The sequence below is a fragment of the Trypanosoma melophagium genome (genome assembly GCF_022059095.1).
Source record: "Trypanosoma melophagium isolate St. Kilda chromosome Unknown ctg6segment0, whole genome shotgun sequence".
NCBI classification, from domain to species: Eukaryota; Euglenozoa; class Kinetoplastea; order Trypanosomatida; family Trypanosomatidae; genus Trypanosoma; species Trypanosoma melophagium.
Genome location: NW_027125189.1, coordinates 338786 through 353206, shown reverse-complemented (window position 1 = coordinate 353206; position 14421 = coordinate 338786). Strand labels below are relative to the sequence as shown.

Below are 14421 nucleotides of genomic sequence, written 5' to 3'. Positions count from 1 at the left end.
TCTGTGAATTAGAATAAACTCAAGGGTAATCGTCACGTTAATAGTTCATTTGTTTTTCTTTTGCTTCGGGTTTGTTAGTATATAACATCGCCGTATATCTTACTACTGTTTTTTTTTTTCATACAACTGAAGTCTGTGGGGCTAGTAAAAGGAAAAAATAATAAGGAAAAGAGTAGTGGCAGTAATTGAGTACTGTATGAAACTTTTTTCAGTCCCTATGCATTAATACAGAGGTACAGGAAGCTTGAAGGAAATATTTGCAGACATGAAATGAGAACATGCACATAAATTTTACCAATTATGTCATATAATGTAATATATGTCTTGTATCGCTCGCCTTATTTTCCTCTTTATATTTCTGATCTGCGTTCCGCGTTTCTGGTGGATTTTGCCTTGAGCGATTTCCTTTTTTCTTTTCTCCTTTATATTATCAGGTCTACATCTTTGGTTATTTGTTTTTAACATTAGACGATTGTATTTTTTTTTAAATTATTTTTCTCCTTTTCTTGTTTATAAGTTCATTTTTTTTACTTATTCGGCTCATTTTTTCTTTATTTCTGTGTAATTTAATTCCTTGTATGACCTTTTTTTTGTCCCTTTTCTTTTTGTAGTGACTTTCTTGTGCTTTGACTTTGTTCACAGTGTAGGGGACCAAAGGTGAAGTGAAAAGAACAACAACAACAATAACATAAGTAGAAAGAAATCATACCAACTTAGTTGTGTCTTCTTTTGTGTGTGTGTTTGTGCTTTTGCTCATCATCAACCAAAACAAAAAAAAAAGAAGATGGCGCTGGTTTCGAAGAGTTTTGCAGAATACTACCACGAGCTTATCACGCGGGTGCCTACGACGGAAGAATTACTGAAGCGTATCTGCCGAGAGGAGACAGGCGAGCGGAAACGGATCGAAGAAGAATTGGACGCTGCCGTTTTGGATCTTTTGCACGTTGTGGCTGTTATGATCAGTGATCGAAAAGAGAAGGAGCGCTCGATCGCTCGTGTCGCCTCGTACGATAAACATACACTTATGGTGATGGAACAGGAGACGGCGGTGTGGCTGCCATCTGTGCCAACACGCAGTGTGGTTCCGCTGAAGCGACGCTTATATCCGGGATTTCCAAAGACAAAGTATAATGAGTTGGTGCAAGAAGAGCAAGAACTCCGAAACTGGTTGATCAGTGTGGAGTTACGTCTTCGTGAACCTATTGAGAAGGCATGTTCATATTCGTGGTTTTTGATCGTTTGCTTGCAACAATGTGCGGAGCGTGAAGCTGGCGCTCGTGCACGTCTGGAACATGAAGAGGAGGAGGAGCGTCTTATTATTCGCCGTAACGTATTTCGTTTGGCACCATCAGATTACTTTCGCCATCTCTGGATGGAGCGCTATGGGGTGAAATCAGGCCAAATACGGGATAAGACATTCGAGGAACTGTGGAAGGAATCGCGTTCTGTCGTTGAGAATGAGGAACAGGACGACTGGCAGTGTATGCTGCGATGGCTCTTTGACATGTATGGTGTCCGCCTCTTCTCTGTGGCTCGCAGGGAAGTTGCTATGCGATGCGAGATTGAGGAAGCGGAGAATTCGGAGCTTCTCACAGTCCTTCTCACAGCCTCACGCGGCACGTTTGGTGCACACTTGAAGAATATTGGTGCTGTAGCGTGGCACTTGGGCAGCAACATCCCAATTCTGCGTGATATCACTCAACAGGCAGCAGGCTTTGAGTCGTGGGAAGCCAATGCAACGGCGTGGAAGAAGGTTGTCCATCTACACGATGACTCTGAGATGGCCTCATGCGATGAGGATGAGAATGTCCAAGTAGAGAAAGTGGAATCTCATCATGAACTCGACGAGCCCAAAATGTCTTCCCATGGATTGGATGAAGAGCAGTTGCGAGAAAAGACGCAGAGTCTTCACGTCTCTGACAAAAAGTCGTCAGTTACTGACGAAGCAAACGGAACCACACGCGTCAATAAGATGAACGAGGCCACCGAGTATGTGGAATTGGAAGAAGGTACTGCCTCTTCAAAAAGCGAGGAACATCAGAACCCAATAGTGGAGAGAGCTACAGACAACGAACATATACAAGAGAAGTCTTCATCTACTCACGCTTCTTCTGAACATGTATCGCACGGCGGGGCCGCCGTCACTCCAGCGACTATAGATGCACCTACAAACGAGCCAGAATCTACTCGGCAGCAACATCCAGAGGCTGAGAAGGAGGAGCAGCGGTCTGAGAAGGAGGAGCAGAAGTCTGAGAAGGAGGAGCAGAAGTCTGAGAAGGAGGAGCAGAAGTTTGAGCCCACGCAAGAGTCTCTGCCTGCTGAGCAGCCACAAGAGGAGTACCCACAGGAACTGGAAGTGGAAGAGCACAAGTCTGAGAAGGAGGAGCACAAGTCTGAGCCCACGCAAGAGTCTCTGCCTGCTGAGCAGCCACAAGGGGAGTACCCACAGGAACTGGAGGAAGAGCACAAGTCTGAGAAGGAGGAGCAGAAGTCTGAGAAGGAGGAGCAGAAGTCTGAGCCCACGCAAGAGTCTCTGCCTGCTGAGCAGCCACAAGAGGAGTACCCACAGGAACTGGAAGAGGAGGAGCACAAGTCTGAGAAGGAGGAGCACAAGTCTGAGAAGGAGGAGCACAAGTCTGAGAAGGAGGAGCAGAAGTCTGAGCCCACGCAAGAGTCTCTGCCTGCTGAGCAGCCACAAGAGGAGTACCCACAGGAACTGGAAGAGGAGGAGCACAAGTCTGAGAAGGAGGAGCAGAAGTCTGAGCCCACGCAAGAGTCTCTGCCTGCTGAGCAGCCACAAGGGGAGTACCCACAGGAACTGGAGGAAGAGCACAAGTCTGAGAAGGAGGAGCAGAAGTCTGAGAAGGAGGAGCAGAAGTCTGAGCCCACGCAAGAGTCTCTGCCTGCTGAGCAGCCACAAGAGGAGTACCCACAGGAACTGGAAGAGGAGGAGCACAAGTCTGAGAAGGAGGAGCAGAAGTCTGAGAAGGAGGAGCAGAAGTCTGAGAAGGAGGAGCAGAAGTCTGAGCCCACGCAAGAGTCTCTGCCTGCTGAGCAGCCACAAGAGGAGTACCCACAGGAACTGGAAGAGGAGGAGCACAAGTCTGAGAAGGAGGAGCACAAGTCTGAGCCCACGCAAGAGTCGCTGCCTGCTGAGCAGCCACAAGAGGAGTACCCACAGGAAGTGGAGGAAGCAAAGGAGCAAGGTACAGTGATTGACAAGCCAGAAGATACTCAATCCGATGGGAGCAAGAAAAAGGATGGAAGTTGGAATGAACTTGATGTTCCAAATAAAGAATCTAATTCTGTGCAGAACGTGGATGCCCCTGATGCTGGGGATAAGAAAAATGATGAGTTGTAGCTTTTTACATGAATTTTGCTCCTTGGTGTACTCTGTTTTTTTTATATTTTGCAAAGAGAGTGTTTTTAGTCTGTTTTTTTTTGATGTATTATATTTTGTTTCCGATGCTATATCCGCGCCAATGAAATCAATGGAGGTTATAAATGCATCAGAATCTTATATTCATCACGAAACGGAACAATAGAAGAAAGAAAAAGAGTAAAAATCTGGAGATTACCTCTTTTTCTTCTGTACCTTCACTGTACTCTTTTCTTTTTGTTGCACGTTTTACCTGATGTTGTGTGCATTGTATGTATTATGTACTCTGGAACTTTTCATTGCACTACTTGGGAGAACATTTTTCATCCCATAACTCTTTTTCTTTTTTTTCTTGATGTCTTTAATATCACTGGAATAAAATTTTGGTGTTGCCTCTGTTTTTTTTTTTTTCTTTGACGTTTCCTAAAACATCAGTTTTTGAGTTATATTTCTTTCTTGTTCATTCTTAATTTTTATTTATTTTTTCCTGCTTGTATATGATGTTTTCTGAGAATGCAGTGGTATTTTTGCCGCGCAGGAAGGTAGGTGGATTATTCAATAGGATCTGCAATAACTTCCATCAACCATGTTTCGGTACCAATTTGAACTATCAGGCTGTGAATGGGCGGAGCATGAACTGAAACATCAGGCTGAAGAAATGCGGTTTGAATTGCGCTGCCACAAACGAGGGGCCCGTTGTTGTGTGGGTGGTCTACCGGCGCAGCTAACGGTTCGCAGTGCGCCCGAGACAGACACTCTCTTTGTGTCTGTACTGCGGAAGGACACTGTTCTGGCGAGAAGTGACGATATTGAGATTGGCGGTATAACGCGTCGTGTAGGAGTTCGCACCGTCCCACTTCGAGCCGAAGGAGCAGGGGGAGTTGTGTGTACGGTACGTCTTATGTGGTCTGTGGAGGAGGAGGATGGATCCGTCTTTGCATGGCCAGTCGAGGATTATGTGGCCATTGGACAACAGCCGTCAACAACGGCATTAGGAGTCCCGTCTGATCTCCACTATGGAGGCTCAGTGCCGATGCAACAAGAGGAAGAATCAAAACAGGTGTTATCAACTCATAGAGAGAAAAAGGTTTCTCAGAGCAGTGGAGGGGAGAGTCAAGGGGATATGTGGTGTGTTAATACTTTACAACACACTCCTGAAGGATTTCTTGATTACTACACCACTTCCACACAGGTGCTTAAGCCACCAGAGGCGTGGTCTAACTTATACACAAGCCTTGCACCACTTCTGGTGGCAAATGGTTCACTGCCAGAACAACCGCAGCGTAAGATGGGGTCAAAGTGTGTTACCTCAGCGAGATACCGCTCTGGTGCCTTCACATTCTCTTCCCAAGGTAAACTCTCAGCTATAGAGGAAATTCGCCAGCAACCCACAAAAGCAGCGGATATATCTGCTGAGGACCTTCAACACTTGGTTTATGTGCAAAAGAAGAATAGTTTGAAGTGGAGGACATTTAGTTCAGCAAAGAGAATAGATCCAACAGCTTTAACGCGCGCTCGATGAAGGGAAGGGGGTTGACTGTGAAGGAGGACATTTACAGTGGTGGTGAACCTATTCAATAGATGAGATTTCGTTAATTTTTTTTGCTAATTGACACTGAGTGGGATTTGATTGAAGTGTACGTTTTTGATTTTGTTTAAGATGAATTCCATATAAAGTGATTCTTACATAATTTTTTTTTGTATTTATTATTGTTTTTTTTTACTATGAAGTAGGAATAAATATATTTTCATATAGTGGGATAACGTTTTAAGAATATTAAATAATGTCTTCTCCATATGTTGCTGCTACGCTTGGAGCTTTGCTGCAGGTAGGTGGTGTGATGGGTTATGTGCGCAAAGGCAGTAAAGCGAGTTTTATTGCTGGAACAGCAACAGGTTTGATCATGGCCCTTACAGTGCCTTTTCTATGGGTTAATGCTAACCACAAGAATGCTAATCGTGTTGCAGCTGCTACAACATTATTGCTAACTGTTGCAATGGGAGCTCGCTATTTAAAACACCAAAGTACTGTTCCACTTGTTGTGTCTTCGCTGTCTGGGCTAAGTTTTTTCTTCTCATTTGCACCACATTGTTTGTAAAAAAGAAGAATGGGATATCTGAGGTTTAAACATGTTTCTTTGTATTTGTGTATTCTAGCCATTTAATGAGCGTCGTGTCGGTGATAGACTGTCGGTGCATCCACATACCAAAGGAAGAAAAAAAAATGATATTAAATGTGCTTTTATTTATTGTTTTTTTTCCTGTTATTGAACTCATTCTATGGCACTCTTTTCTCATTTTTTTGGTAGGAGATTGTGAAAAGAATATGCATCTGTAATTGGTATGGTCCAGTTAGGGGCGGTGAAACGCTGGAATGTTTTCTTCCATTTCTTCGTTTTGGCGAGGTTTGGGGGAGATCCACTGACTGAACGATTAGAAAGGATTTGATTTTTGTTTTTTTCTTTATTGTCCCACCTACCTCACAAGCCCATCCGCATTAATGCGTAGGGGTCTGTTCTGGGGAGGAGGGGGCCGTAGAGTCTGCCACTTTGTCAGTCCTGCTGGATCTTTTCTCTGATGGAAGGAAAAATACTTTTTTTGGGTTTTTTTTTTATTCCTATTATGGTTCGTAGAGTTGGGCTTTGTGATTTTTGTGTTAGCAGCTATTAGGTCCTCGTTTATTTCATTTTGTTTTATTGTGCAAGGCTTGACCGAAAAAGGAAGCATAATCTTTTTTTTTTCTGAACCAAATTTCTTGATGAGACGAAGTCAATGTGGGATACTTTTCTCAGTTCAGTTTGCAATGCACTACTGCCGCCATCACGGCACTAGCAGTAGCAGTAACAGTACCAATAACAGCCATAACAACAACAGGGAGAAGGCCAGTAATACGAACGAAAGTAAAAATGATGGAAATGTGGCAGCGCGACGTCTTGTGCACTCTCTTGGCTTTGAATTGGAGAACATGGAACACCTGATCCAGAGTTTTGCCACAGGCGAAAAGTTCACGCCTGTAGTTTCTAGACAAAAAGAGAATTCTTCTCCATCACGTCTGGTACACGCATGTACGACTCATTCACAATTATTGCCACTATTTGAGAAAATCTCGTTGGCCTTGGGTGTCGTGTTTAAATCCCCATCTCATGAGAAGATCAAAGAAACTTCAGGAAAAACCGAGTTAAAGAATGAAAGGTTACATGGCCTACTAAACCGCTGTGCACTTCGAGTGGAGAAGGATGTACAGATCAAGGACCTGGGGCGTCTCTCTGGTATGCAGTTGCAGTTGAGCGCAATGACTGTGCTGGCTTCTGCTCTGCAGAAATCTATGCAGGAGCTTCGCCGTGAAGGGAAACGTCGTTCTCATAATTGTAAAGCGGATGATAAGGACGGAGCGAAAAAAATACAACAATGGCGCTACGAAGCAATTATAGCACATCTAGAAGCTTTTGCTTTTCTTGAGAATCTCTCTCGTAATTTGCTCATAATCAATTTTGATGGTATAAGTGATGATCATAATATTGTAGTGGAACGACGTACAGTTTGTTTTTCTCTTGCTCGTATGGCTCCTGCAATTTTATCAATTGCAGACGAGCTTCAATTTCACATTTCCCGTGCAACTCTTAGGACAGTTGTGAAAGAAGAAGAATTGGTACTGCTTCAAAGAAAAATCACAAACTGCGCATCGTCTATACTCCAGCTGGTAAAATCCTCGTTTGAGAAAACATTTGAGATAAAGGCAGTAGAATACACCGAAGAGGATGCTAAAGAAAATTCTTTAGTTTCTGTTCTTCGTGCAGTAGAGGGCATTCTTGAAACCATGAATAATCTACGGTTTGCATTGAGTGAACCTCAATCTGCCACAACAACTGCTGCTGTTTCTTCGGCTATTTCTATATTTCCTTCTTTGATTATATGGTTACTACAGACTGTAACATCCCTTTCTGTTGTAATTTCTCCTCAATTGGAACGTGATTTTATCTCGTGTATACAGCAGTTATGGGAAAGGATAGCTCCACCCCTTGAGCATCGATCCAGTGACTGTGTAATGACGCACCGCACTGTTCATGCATCTCTTAATATTCGCTATGCTCGCTGCCGATCTGAGGAACCGGATATTGACGCTACTTTATTGATATCCCCAACCCCTGCGAAGGCTGTTTTTCTTCTTGAATGGCTGCAGCGTGCAACGGAAAAGTTTACGTCGTGGCAGTTACACCGTGGCAGTGCCCCTGCGTCCATGGCGGTGCCGTATGCCGTTCTCTGTCGGACGGTGCTGGGGATGGAAGTGGAGGTGTACTTTCTCGCCTGCCGACGGTCTGGCCGCACCTGGACACTTCCTCCCGATCTTGGCGGGTCTGCCAATCAAAGCCCTGCCTGTGAAAATAATAATGGAAATGGAAATGGAGATGATATTCATGGTGGGGATTTGGGGTGGGGCCGCGTATTGGCGGCGGCGGCGGCGGTGCGGGTGTCGGCCGGTGGTCTCATCGACGCGTACGTCCGGGCCCTCGCCGTCTGTGGGGGTTTGCCCGCCGCCCGCTTCCGCGATGCCGTCGCCGCCGCCCTCCTCCCCCTCCCCCGCCGCCATTTCCTAGACGCCGGCGGGGCTGCCCTCCTCCCCCGCGCCCTCCGCGCCTTTCTCACCCTCGCCCACGCCACCGCCCACACAGACCCACCAGACCCGCGCCGTGTCTGCGGGGTGCCACTCCCAAACGCCATAGACATCGCCTTCTTTCTCTCCCTCCTGCAGAGTCAAAGGCACACGAGCACCGTCTGCGTGGGGGCAGCCGAAGCGGCTGCCGCAAGTGAGATTGACGATGTATTGGTGACGACGTACGTGGGAGATGTGCTTCGAGCGCTAGATCACAATACCGCAAAGCAACTGTGGCATCTCCGCACGACGAAGGTGCAGAGGTGCTTTACGGGTACGGACATTAATAGCGAAACCGGCGATGAAAGACGGCAACGGCGACAGGCACAGTCTGTGTTGAGTGTAGTGCACGCTCACGTGATGCATCCATCATTTCTCTGGATGCCTCTCCAACAACTTCAGGAGGTCGTATTTATGTTGGCACAGAATCGTGAGTTGATTGAAGCGACACAGGCGAGATTAAAGTCCACACAGGTAGAAACATCGGGGTCACTCTTAACTCCCTTAGCTGGTAATAGTGCTGGTAGTGATAATTATAGTGTTGGTGGTGGTGATGTGGCTTTTTATCAGGATCCATCAAAGGATAGTACGACACGCCACTTTGAGCGAGCGTTAGGTTACCTCTCGCTGCGTCTCTTCGTGGTGAGCAACGTGCTGCGTCACTACAACCATGTGTTGAAGCGGCAGGAGCGTCCTGCACGCTCGCCATTGGAAGAATCCAAATCAGAGTCAACACGACGTGAAAGACGGTTGTGGGCAAAGTCCATGGCAATTACTTTGCGTGATAACTATCCCAGCATGGCTGCAGAGGTGGAAGGACTTATTCCCACCAAAATTAAACACCGCAAACGTGGAAATCTTCGCGTATTATCTCGAATGCAGGCGACAATTCAAATGGCAGTACGTCATAGTTTGCTTTTTCACGTTAAAAAACGGCGTAGGATGAGACGAATCAAAGAAGAAAAACAGGACAAGATAGCTGCTGAGTGTAATGTTGGAGAAAGTGCTATGGAGAATAAAACATTGTGTGAGAGCGAGATTCTATCCACCCCAGAGAAATCAGAGAAGCCCCCTGGAACAACAACAGTTCGTCTTCAGCGAACTGAGGCAAATACCCCATTAGGTTTTTCTCTTTACGGTGGTCGTGCGCTGATTCGTCGACTAACCAATACGGCAAAAGAAAATCACACACGCATGCGAGCAGCTAATACTCCATTTACTGCTGCACTTGAGGTTGCAGGGGTAACCGACCCGTCCACTGTAGTTGGATGGCGTATTGTGCAGATTGATGGAATTGATGTGCAGGATAGCAAAACCGTAAGTGCACTTGTACATGGAAAGTGTGATTTTACAATGGTACTGTCACCAAATTAGCTTCAAAGAGATAACGGATACACGATCCCATTGCTTTGGTGAAGAAAAAAAGAGACACAGTCATGCTCTTGTGGAAATGATTATATTCTAATTTTTCTTGTTTTTATTTTCACTCTGTAATGTATATTAATTTCTTGCTGATTTAATCTTTATTCGTTGATTCATTTAAGATGTATTTCCATTTGCTTATTTAATTTCACATTTGTTGTACCATTTTTTTCCAAAAAAAATCACATAGGATTTTCCCTTCTACCAAAAATATAAATGCTGAAGGTGATAGAAATTTACTGGATCTGGTGATGACTATACACTGTTCATGAAGTTAGCCCTTCAATCCGAAATACCAATGACGATGGAACTCCGTTTTATTTTATGGCTGATACCCCCTGCAGGGAATACTGTCCTCTTTATCCCCCCCCACACACACACACCCTCTCTATCTCTCTCTATCTGTTTTCTCATTGTGTTGGCTCTTATTCGTGTACTGGGTCCTCTTTGTCGTTAACGTGCCTGTGTAAACAGAGTATGCCTAAATTATCTGTAGCTGTTCTCTGTGATAGCGGTGACGAAGATGTGTCAGTGGGCACCCTGTTTTTGACTGTGATGAATATACACTGTTCATGAAGTTAGCCCTTCAATCCGAAATACCAATGACGATGGAACTCCGTTTTATTTTATGGCTGATACCCCCTGCAGGGAATACTGTCCTCTTTATCCCCCCCCCCCCACACACACACCCTCTCTATCTCTCTCTATCTGTTTTCTCATTGTGTTGGCTCTTATTCGTGTACTGGGTCCTCTTTATCGTTAATGTTCCTGTGTAAACGGAATCTGTAGAATTGCTGTATCATTTTTTTCCTTTTTTTTTTTTTTAGGTATACCGTTTGACAAATATTATGAGTGATGCTTCTGTGAATAACGGAGATGTCCCATCTCTCTCCACTCTAGATAACGCACCTACGGTTGTTTCAGAGGATGTTGTCATGGAACAGTCAGAGACGCACTCTACTATACCTGCTCCTGTGAAGGTGCGAAGTCTTGCTGCTGGGCAGGTGGATCGTGTTGTTGCTGCTGCTATGCCAAATGGTATGCATCTATCAAGAGACGCACGTGTGGCACTTCAAAAATCAGCGGCTGTGTTTCTTATGTATATTGCTTGTCTAGCTGAGGAATCGCGGTCTCGTGTGAATGTCAAACGTGTAACACTTTCTTCGCAAGACATAAGAACAGCTTTAACTGATGCGGGAATGTCACACCTTGTTCCGTTGCTGTCAACGGGTAATTTGAAGCGTGCACGTCATGTTGACGATAACCCTTCGTTGTAGTTTGTGGGAATTGTGTTTTCCTACACCTGTCGCTATTCGGAATATAGAGAAAGAACATGAAAATAAATTGTTGAAAGTAAAGTGGAAGAAAGTTACAACGAGTGATTTGCTAGTTTGTCGAAGACAACGGAGGAAGGGTTCATTTTCTAGAAAAGAATGATAATATTAATAAATCTTTTTGGTGCTTTGTTGTACGTATATTTGCAGTAGTTCTTCTTGTTCCTATTTTTTTGTTCTTGTTGAATTTTTTTATTTATGAGGTCCATTAGCTTAAAGAACGAAAGGAAAAACAATGATATGGGAAGCCGTGAGTTTTCTTACGCTTAAGGTCGAACCGGACGTGGACCGACTGCGTCGCATTAGCGCATTTTTTTTTATACTTTGGTTAGTTGATCTGTTTTTAGGCATCTATTGTGAATGTTTGGTTCTCAACGTTAATGCGTTGGTCGTATTTAACGTCTGGGTATCACTTGTAGGGGCTGCCATATCGCACCACTATAGCAGTAGTGCTGTGACACCTCCACAGGTAGTAGGGACAGAATGTCTGCAGAGATCGCCACGCGGTAGCAATCGCGTAAAGGCCAGAGAAACCTCTCCATCAAGGGTGTGTGGTGAAGCTGGGAAAACCGATGGATTTTGCTTCGGGCTTAAGCGACTTTATGTATTAATTTGTTTCGGAGCTGCTGTATTCGTTCTCTTTGGCTGTCTTGCGGTGATTGGTGAGTCTCTGCAACACGCCCTGCACCCCCCAGACTACTCACCGCTGCTGCTCCTCACTGTGGGCATCATGCACATTCTCCTCTTCACGCATTACGCGGCGGAAATCGACGCCTACGATCACATCAGTGGACAGCCCGCCACCCCCGCCGTCCTGCGATCCTGCGACACTATCATCACCAACGCGAGCAACTCCCGTGAAAAGACGGCGGTGAGACCCACTGTGGCGCAGGCCCTTGCGAAGGCCAAAGCGGCCCACAAGAGTTTATTAAAATCCCTGCGAGAAGCCGTCAGTCGCGCTGCCGCCCCAATCGCGTGTGTGGCGTCGTCTCTTATCATGTGCGTAGGTGGCCGGCCGCTGTGGGGTCTCCTCGTCTTTCTGCTGCTCACCGCACATGTTGCCATTCGCACCGTCTCTAGTGGATCACTAATGGCCGCGCTGCTGCTTAATAATGTTCTGCAGCGGCCGGAAGATATTGCCGCGTGTGAACGTGCCCTCCGCGCTGTGCGACTCATAGACGGCGTACTGTTACTACAGTCAAGTATTGTATGGGACGTCACCCCGGGCGAACGCATAGCACTCGTAGAATTGCGCCTCACCTCAGACGCAGATCCCACCGCGGTGTGTGCAGCCGCTCGTGGTGTTCTCACTGGTATTGCAAAGCACGTCTTTGTGGAGGCACGTACAACGCACGAGGAGGATGATGATGACGATGATAATGCAAATACCGGAAGTGAGTCGTTCCCCTCATGGTCTCAGCAGAATCAACGCCATCATTCACATTCTCATGCTCATTCTCATTCTCACCATAACGGCGAGAAGCATGATGATGATCATCATCATGGTGGATGTTTAGGGGAAAGGGAACATCTAAAAGGGACGAATGAAAATCTTTATGATGTTAGTCGATCAGTTGGCGAAGTGGCTTCTTCTACTTCTGTTAATGGAGAAACCATGTTTTTTCCCCAACCACCCAAAGTCTCTGCGGCGGATCACACAGAACAGCAGACAAGACTGAGGGGGGCGGCAGTTGGAGCTAACATTCACACAGCGAAGGCAACAAAGTCTTTTAATTTTGTTCCACCGCCATTTCCCAAGCCACCCGCATAAACTATGTCTGGACTTGTATCACACTATAAATTATTATGTTAAACCAATTTGCGGAATGTCGATTATACTCTTCTCTTGTGGTTTGACATTTTTTCTGGAGTCTTGAATGCGCCATATTTTTGTTTTTTTATTTATTTTGCGGCCGCCATATTATCCTTAGTAGATGATAATTTGTCCCCATGTTGATCTTATATTGCTTTTATAGACACAGTGTATATGTTTTCTCTGCTTTTGCTATGAGCAGTGGTAAAGTTTTTCTTTCGGCTCACCTCTCCTTGAATGATGTGTATAATTGATAAAAGAAATATGTCCAAGTGTTGGGATTTCATAAATTTACCAATGTACCTTTTTTTTTGCTGTTGTTTTTGCTCTTGCTTTTTTCCCTAAATGCGGCTGATAGTACCCTTTTTTTGCTTTTTTTTTCTTAATTCTGTAAAGAGCAAAAGGAAGGGAGCGGAGAAAAAAAATCTCATTAAGAAGAATTTGATCGCAATTATCGTTACCACCATAACGAAAAAAAAAAAAGAGTTGATGATCCAGCCACAAGGTATTATTGCTCTGGAAGAGGATGTTACGGTTTCGGAGGCAGTTAATGCCATGGACGCACTGGCACAGGAATAGATGCAATACTTTAACACCAAAGTCGTTACAATACAGATTATGCGTTGTCTCATAGAAGTGGTGTGTCCTGAAGCCATGCTGGATGCCAAACACATGGCACTACAGAAAGTAGAGGAATTACACTCGGGGGCACACTCATGGCATGTCGCAGATATATTACGTACACTTTTGGGATCTGTTGGTGTTTCTGTGCGTAATGTTCTCTTGCGATGTGGGGCGGATATCCAGCGGCTTCGCACTCAGAGAGCACGTGAACCTGCACGAGTGCATGCATTGCGTGGGCAGCCATCCCAATCGATGGGAAATGCCGAGAGTGATGCACTTCGCAATGCAAGAGAACTACAGACATCACGAGAGAAACTCAATACATATACTCGGCTGATTGAGGCGCTGGAAGATGAACTTCGTCGTATGCGGCCTTCGTATGATATGGGTGATAAGTTTCGTGCATCTCGAATAGGGGCAGTTATACATGGAACAACCACTCCCAGTACGAATAAGAGGGATTCTGGTGAGACAGTACGTAAAGATAAGAAGGCAAAAGATGGAGTGGTGGTTTCAAAGAAGAATGATGGTACTGAAATAACGAATGGTTAAAATCCCTCAAGGGAATTTCTGATGCAAGCATCACGTCAACTCTTTGCTGAATCGCATGCTAGTCGCACAGAAGTAGTACAAAGTGATCTAAACCCTACACAACTATTGAAGGGTGAGGGACAGGTATTACAGAAGCAGCAGAAACATGAGCATGGAAAAACACCACTCGTAGGAAACGAAGGAATAAAGAGTTTAGAACCAAATAAGAATAAGAATGTGAAAAAATCTGATAGTAATGATATGACAAGGCATAAGTATCCGCCCGTGGCACCACCAGTATCGTACTTTCTCCCATTTGAGTATAATGCATGAAGTAATCTATATGATACAGTTCCTCCCACTTCCGAGTCAATTTCTGCTGAAGCCTTTTATGCATTGATGACGAGTAAACGACCACTGTGTGCGCAGGAAAAGGAACGTGCAGATCAAGAAGAGCCCTGGAGCCAAGTTGGCGAAATCGGATTAGCAAGTGCAGATGAGATTACAGGACCTTCCGCCTATACTCGTCGAAATGGAGCTCGATATTTAATACAAATGGAGAAGGAGTTAACCCGCAACTTGTGGAAAAAGTAGGAAAATGGGTGAAAAGTGTCTATATATTTTTTTCTTTTTTTTCATTCATCATGAAGGATACTGAGCCATTAAA

At 45.0% G+C, this 14421-nt stretch overlaps 8 protein-coding genes across 8 annotated transcripts; all 8 read left to right on the top strand.

Moving 5' to 3' along the window:
- Positions 1-784: 784 nt before the first annotated feature.
- On the top strand, positions 785-3361 carry LSM04_002181 (uncharacterized protein; the record flags this gene model as incomplete). Its single annotated transcript, XM_067332336.1, has 1 exon — positions 785-3361. One exon carries the CDS (start codon positions 785-787, stop codon positions 3359-3361), a length of 2577 nt encoding a protein of 858 aa, XP_067186796.1.
- A 604-nt stretch (positions 3362-3965) lies between these two features.
- On the top strand, positions 3966-4901 carry LSM04_005640 (uncharacterized protein; the record flags this gene model as incomplete). The annotated part of the gene is made up of 1 exon (XM_067332335.1): positions 3966-4901. The coding sequence occupies one exon, from the start codon at positions 3966-3968 to the stop codon at positions 4899-4901; it is 936 nt and encodes a 311-aa protein (XP_067186942.1).
- Positions 4902-5163: 262 nt separating this feature from the next.
- On the top strand, positions 5164-5478 carry LSM04_000188 (TMEM14 family; the record flags this gene model as incomplete). Its single annotated transcript, XM_067332334.1, has 1 exon — positions 5164-5478. One exon carries the CDS (start codon positions 5164-5166, stop codon positions 5476-5478), a length of 315 nt encoding a protein of 104 aa, XP_067186710.1.
- Positions 5479-6137: 659 nt separating this feature from the next.
- Positions 6138-9404, top strand: LSM04_004289 (uncharacterized protein; the record flags this gene model as incomplete). Its single annotated transcript, XM_067332333.1, has 1 exon — positions 6138-9404. The coding sequence occupies one exon, from the start codon at positions 6138-6140 to the stop codon at positions 9402-9404; it is 3267 nt and encodes a 1088-aa protein (XP_067186880.1).
- Positions 9405-10300: 896 nt separating this feature from the next.
- Positions 10301-10729, top strand: LSM04_007188 (uncharacterized protein; the record flags this gene model as incomplete). Its single annotated transcript, XM_067332332.1, has 1 exon — positions 10301-10729. The coding sequence occupies one exon, from the start codon at positions 10301-10303 to the stop codon at positions 10727-10729; it is 429 nt and encodes a 142-aa protein (XP_067187006.1).
- A 292-nt stretch (positions 10730-11021) lies between these two features.
- On the top strand, positions 11022-12557 carry LSM04_002556 (uncharacterized protein; the record flags this gene model as incomplete). Its single annotated transcript, XM_067332331.1, has 1 exon — positions 11022-12557. One exon carries the CDS (start codon positions 11022-11024, stop codon positions 12555-12557), a length of 1536 nt encoding a protein of 511 aa, XP_067186813.1.
- A 531-nt stretch (positions 12558-13088) lies between these two features.
- LSM04_009504 (uncharacterized protein) lies at positions 13089-13775 on the top strand (the record flags this gene model as incomplete). The annotated part of the gene is made up of 2 exons (XM_067332330.1): positions 13089-13145; positions 13215-13775. The coding sequence occupies 2 exons, from the start codon at positions 13089-13091 to the stop codon at positions 13773-13775; spliced, it is 618 nt and encodes a 205-aa protein (XP_067187114.1).
- A 21-nt stretch (positions 13776-13796) lies between these two features.
- LSM04_002551 (uncharacterized protein) lies at positions 13797-14348 on the top strand (the record flags this gene model as incomplete). Its single annotated transcript, XM_067332329.1, has 2 exons — positions 13797-14007; positions 14140-14348. 2 exons carry the CDS (start codon positions 13797-13799, stop codon positions 14346-14348), a joined length of 420 nt encoding a protein of 139 aa, XP_067186812.1.
- Between the last annotated feature and the right edge of the window lie 73 nt (positions 14349-14421).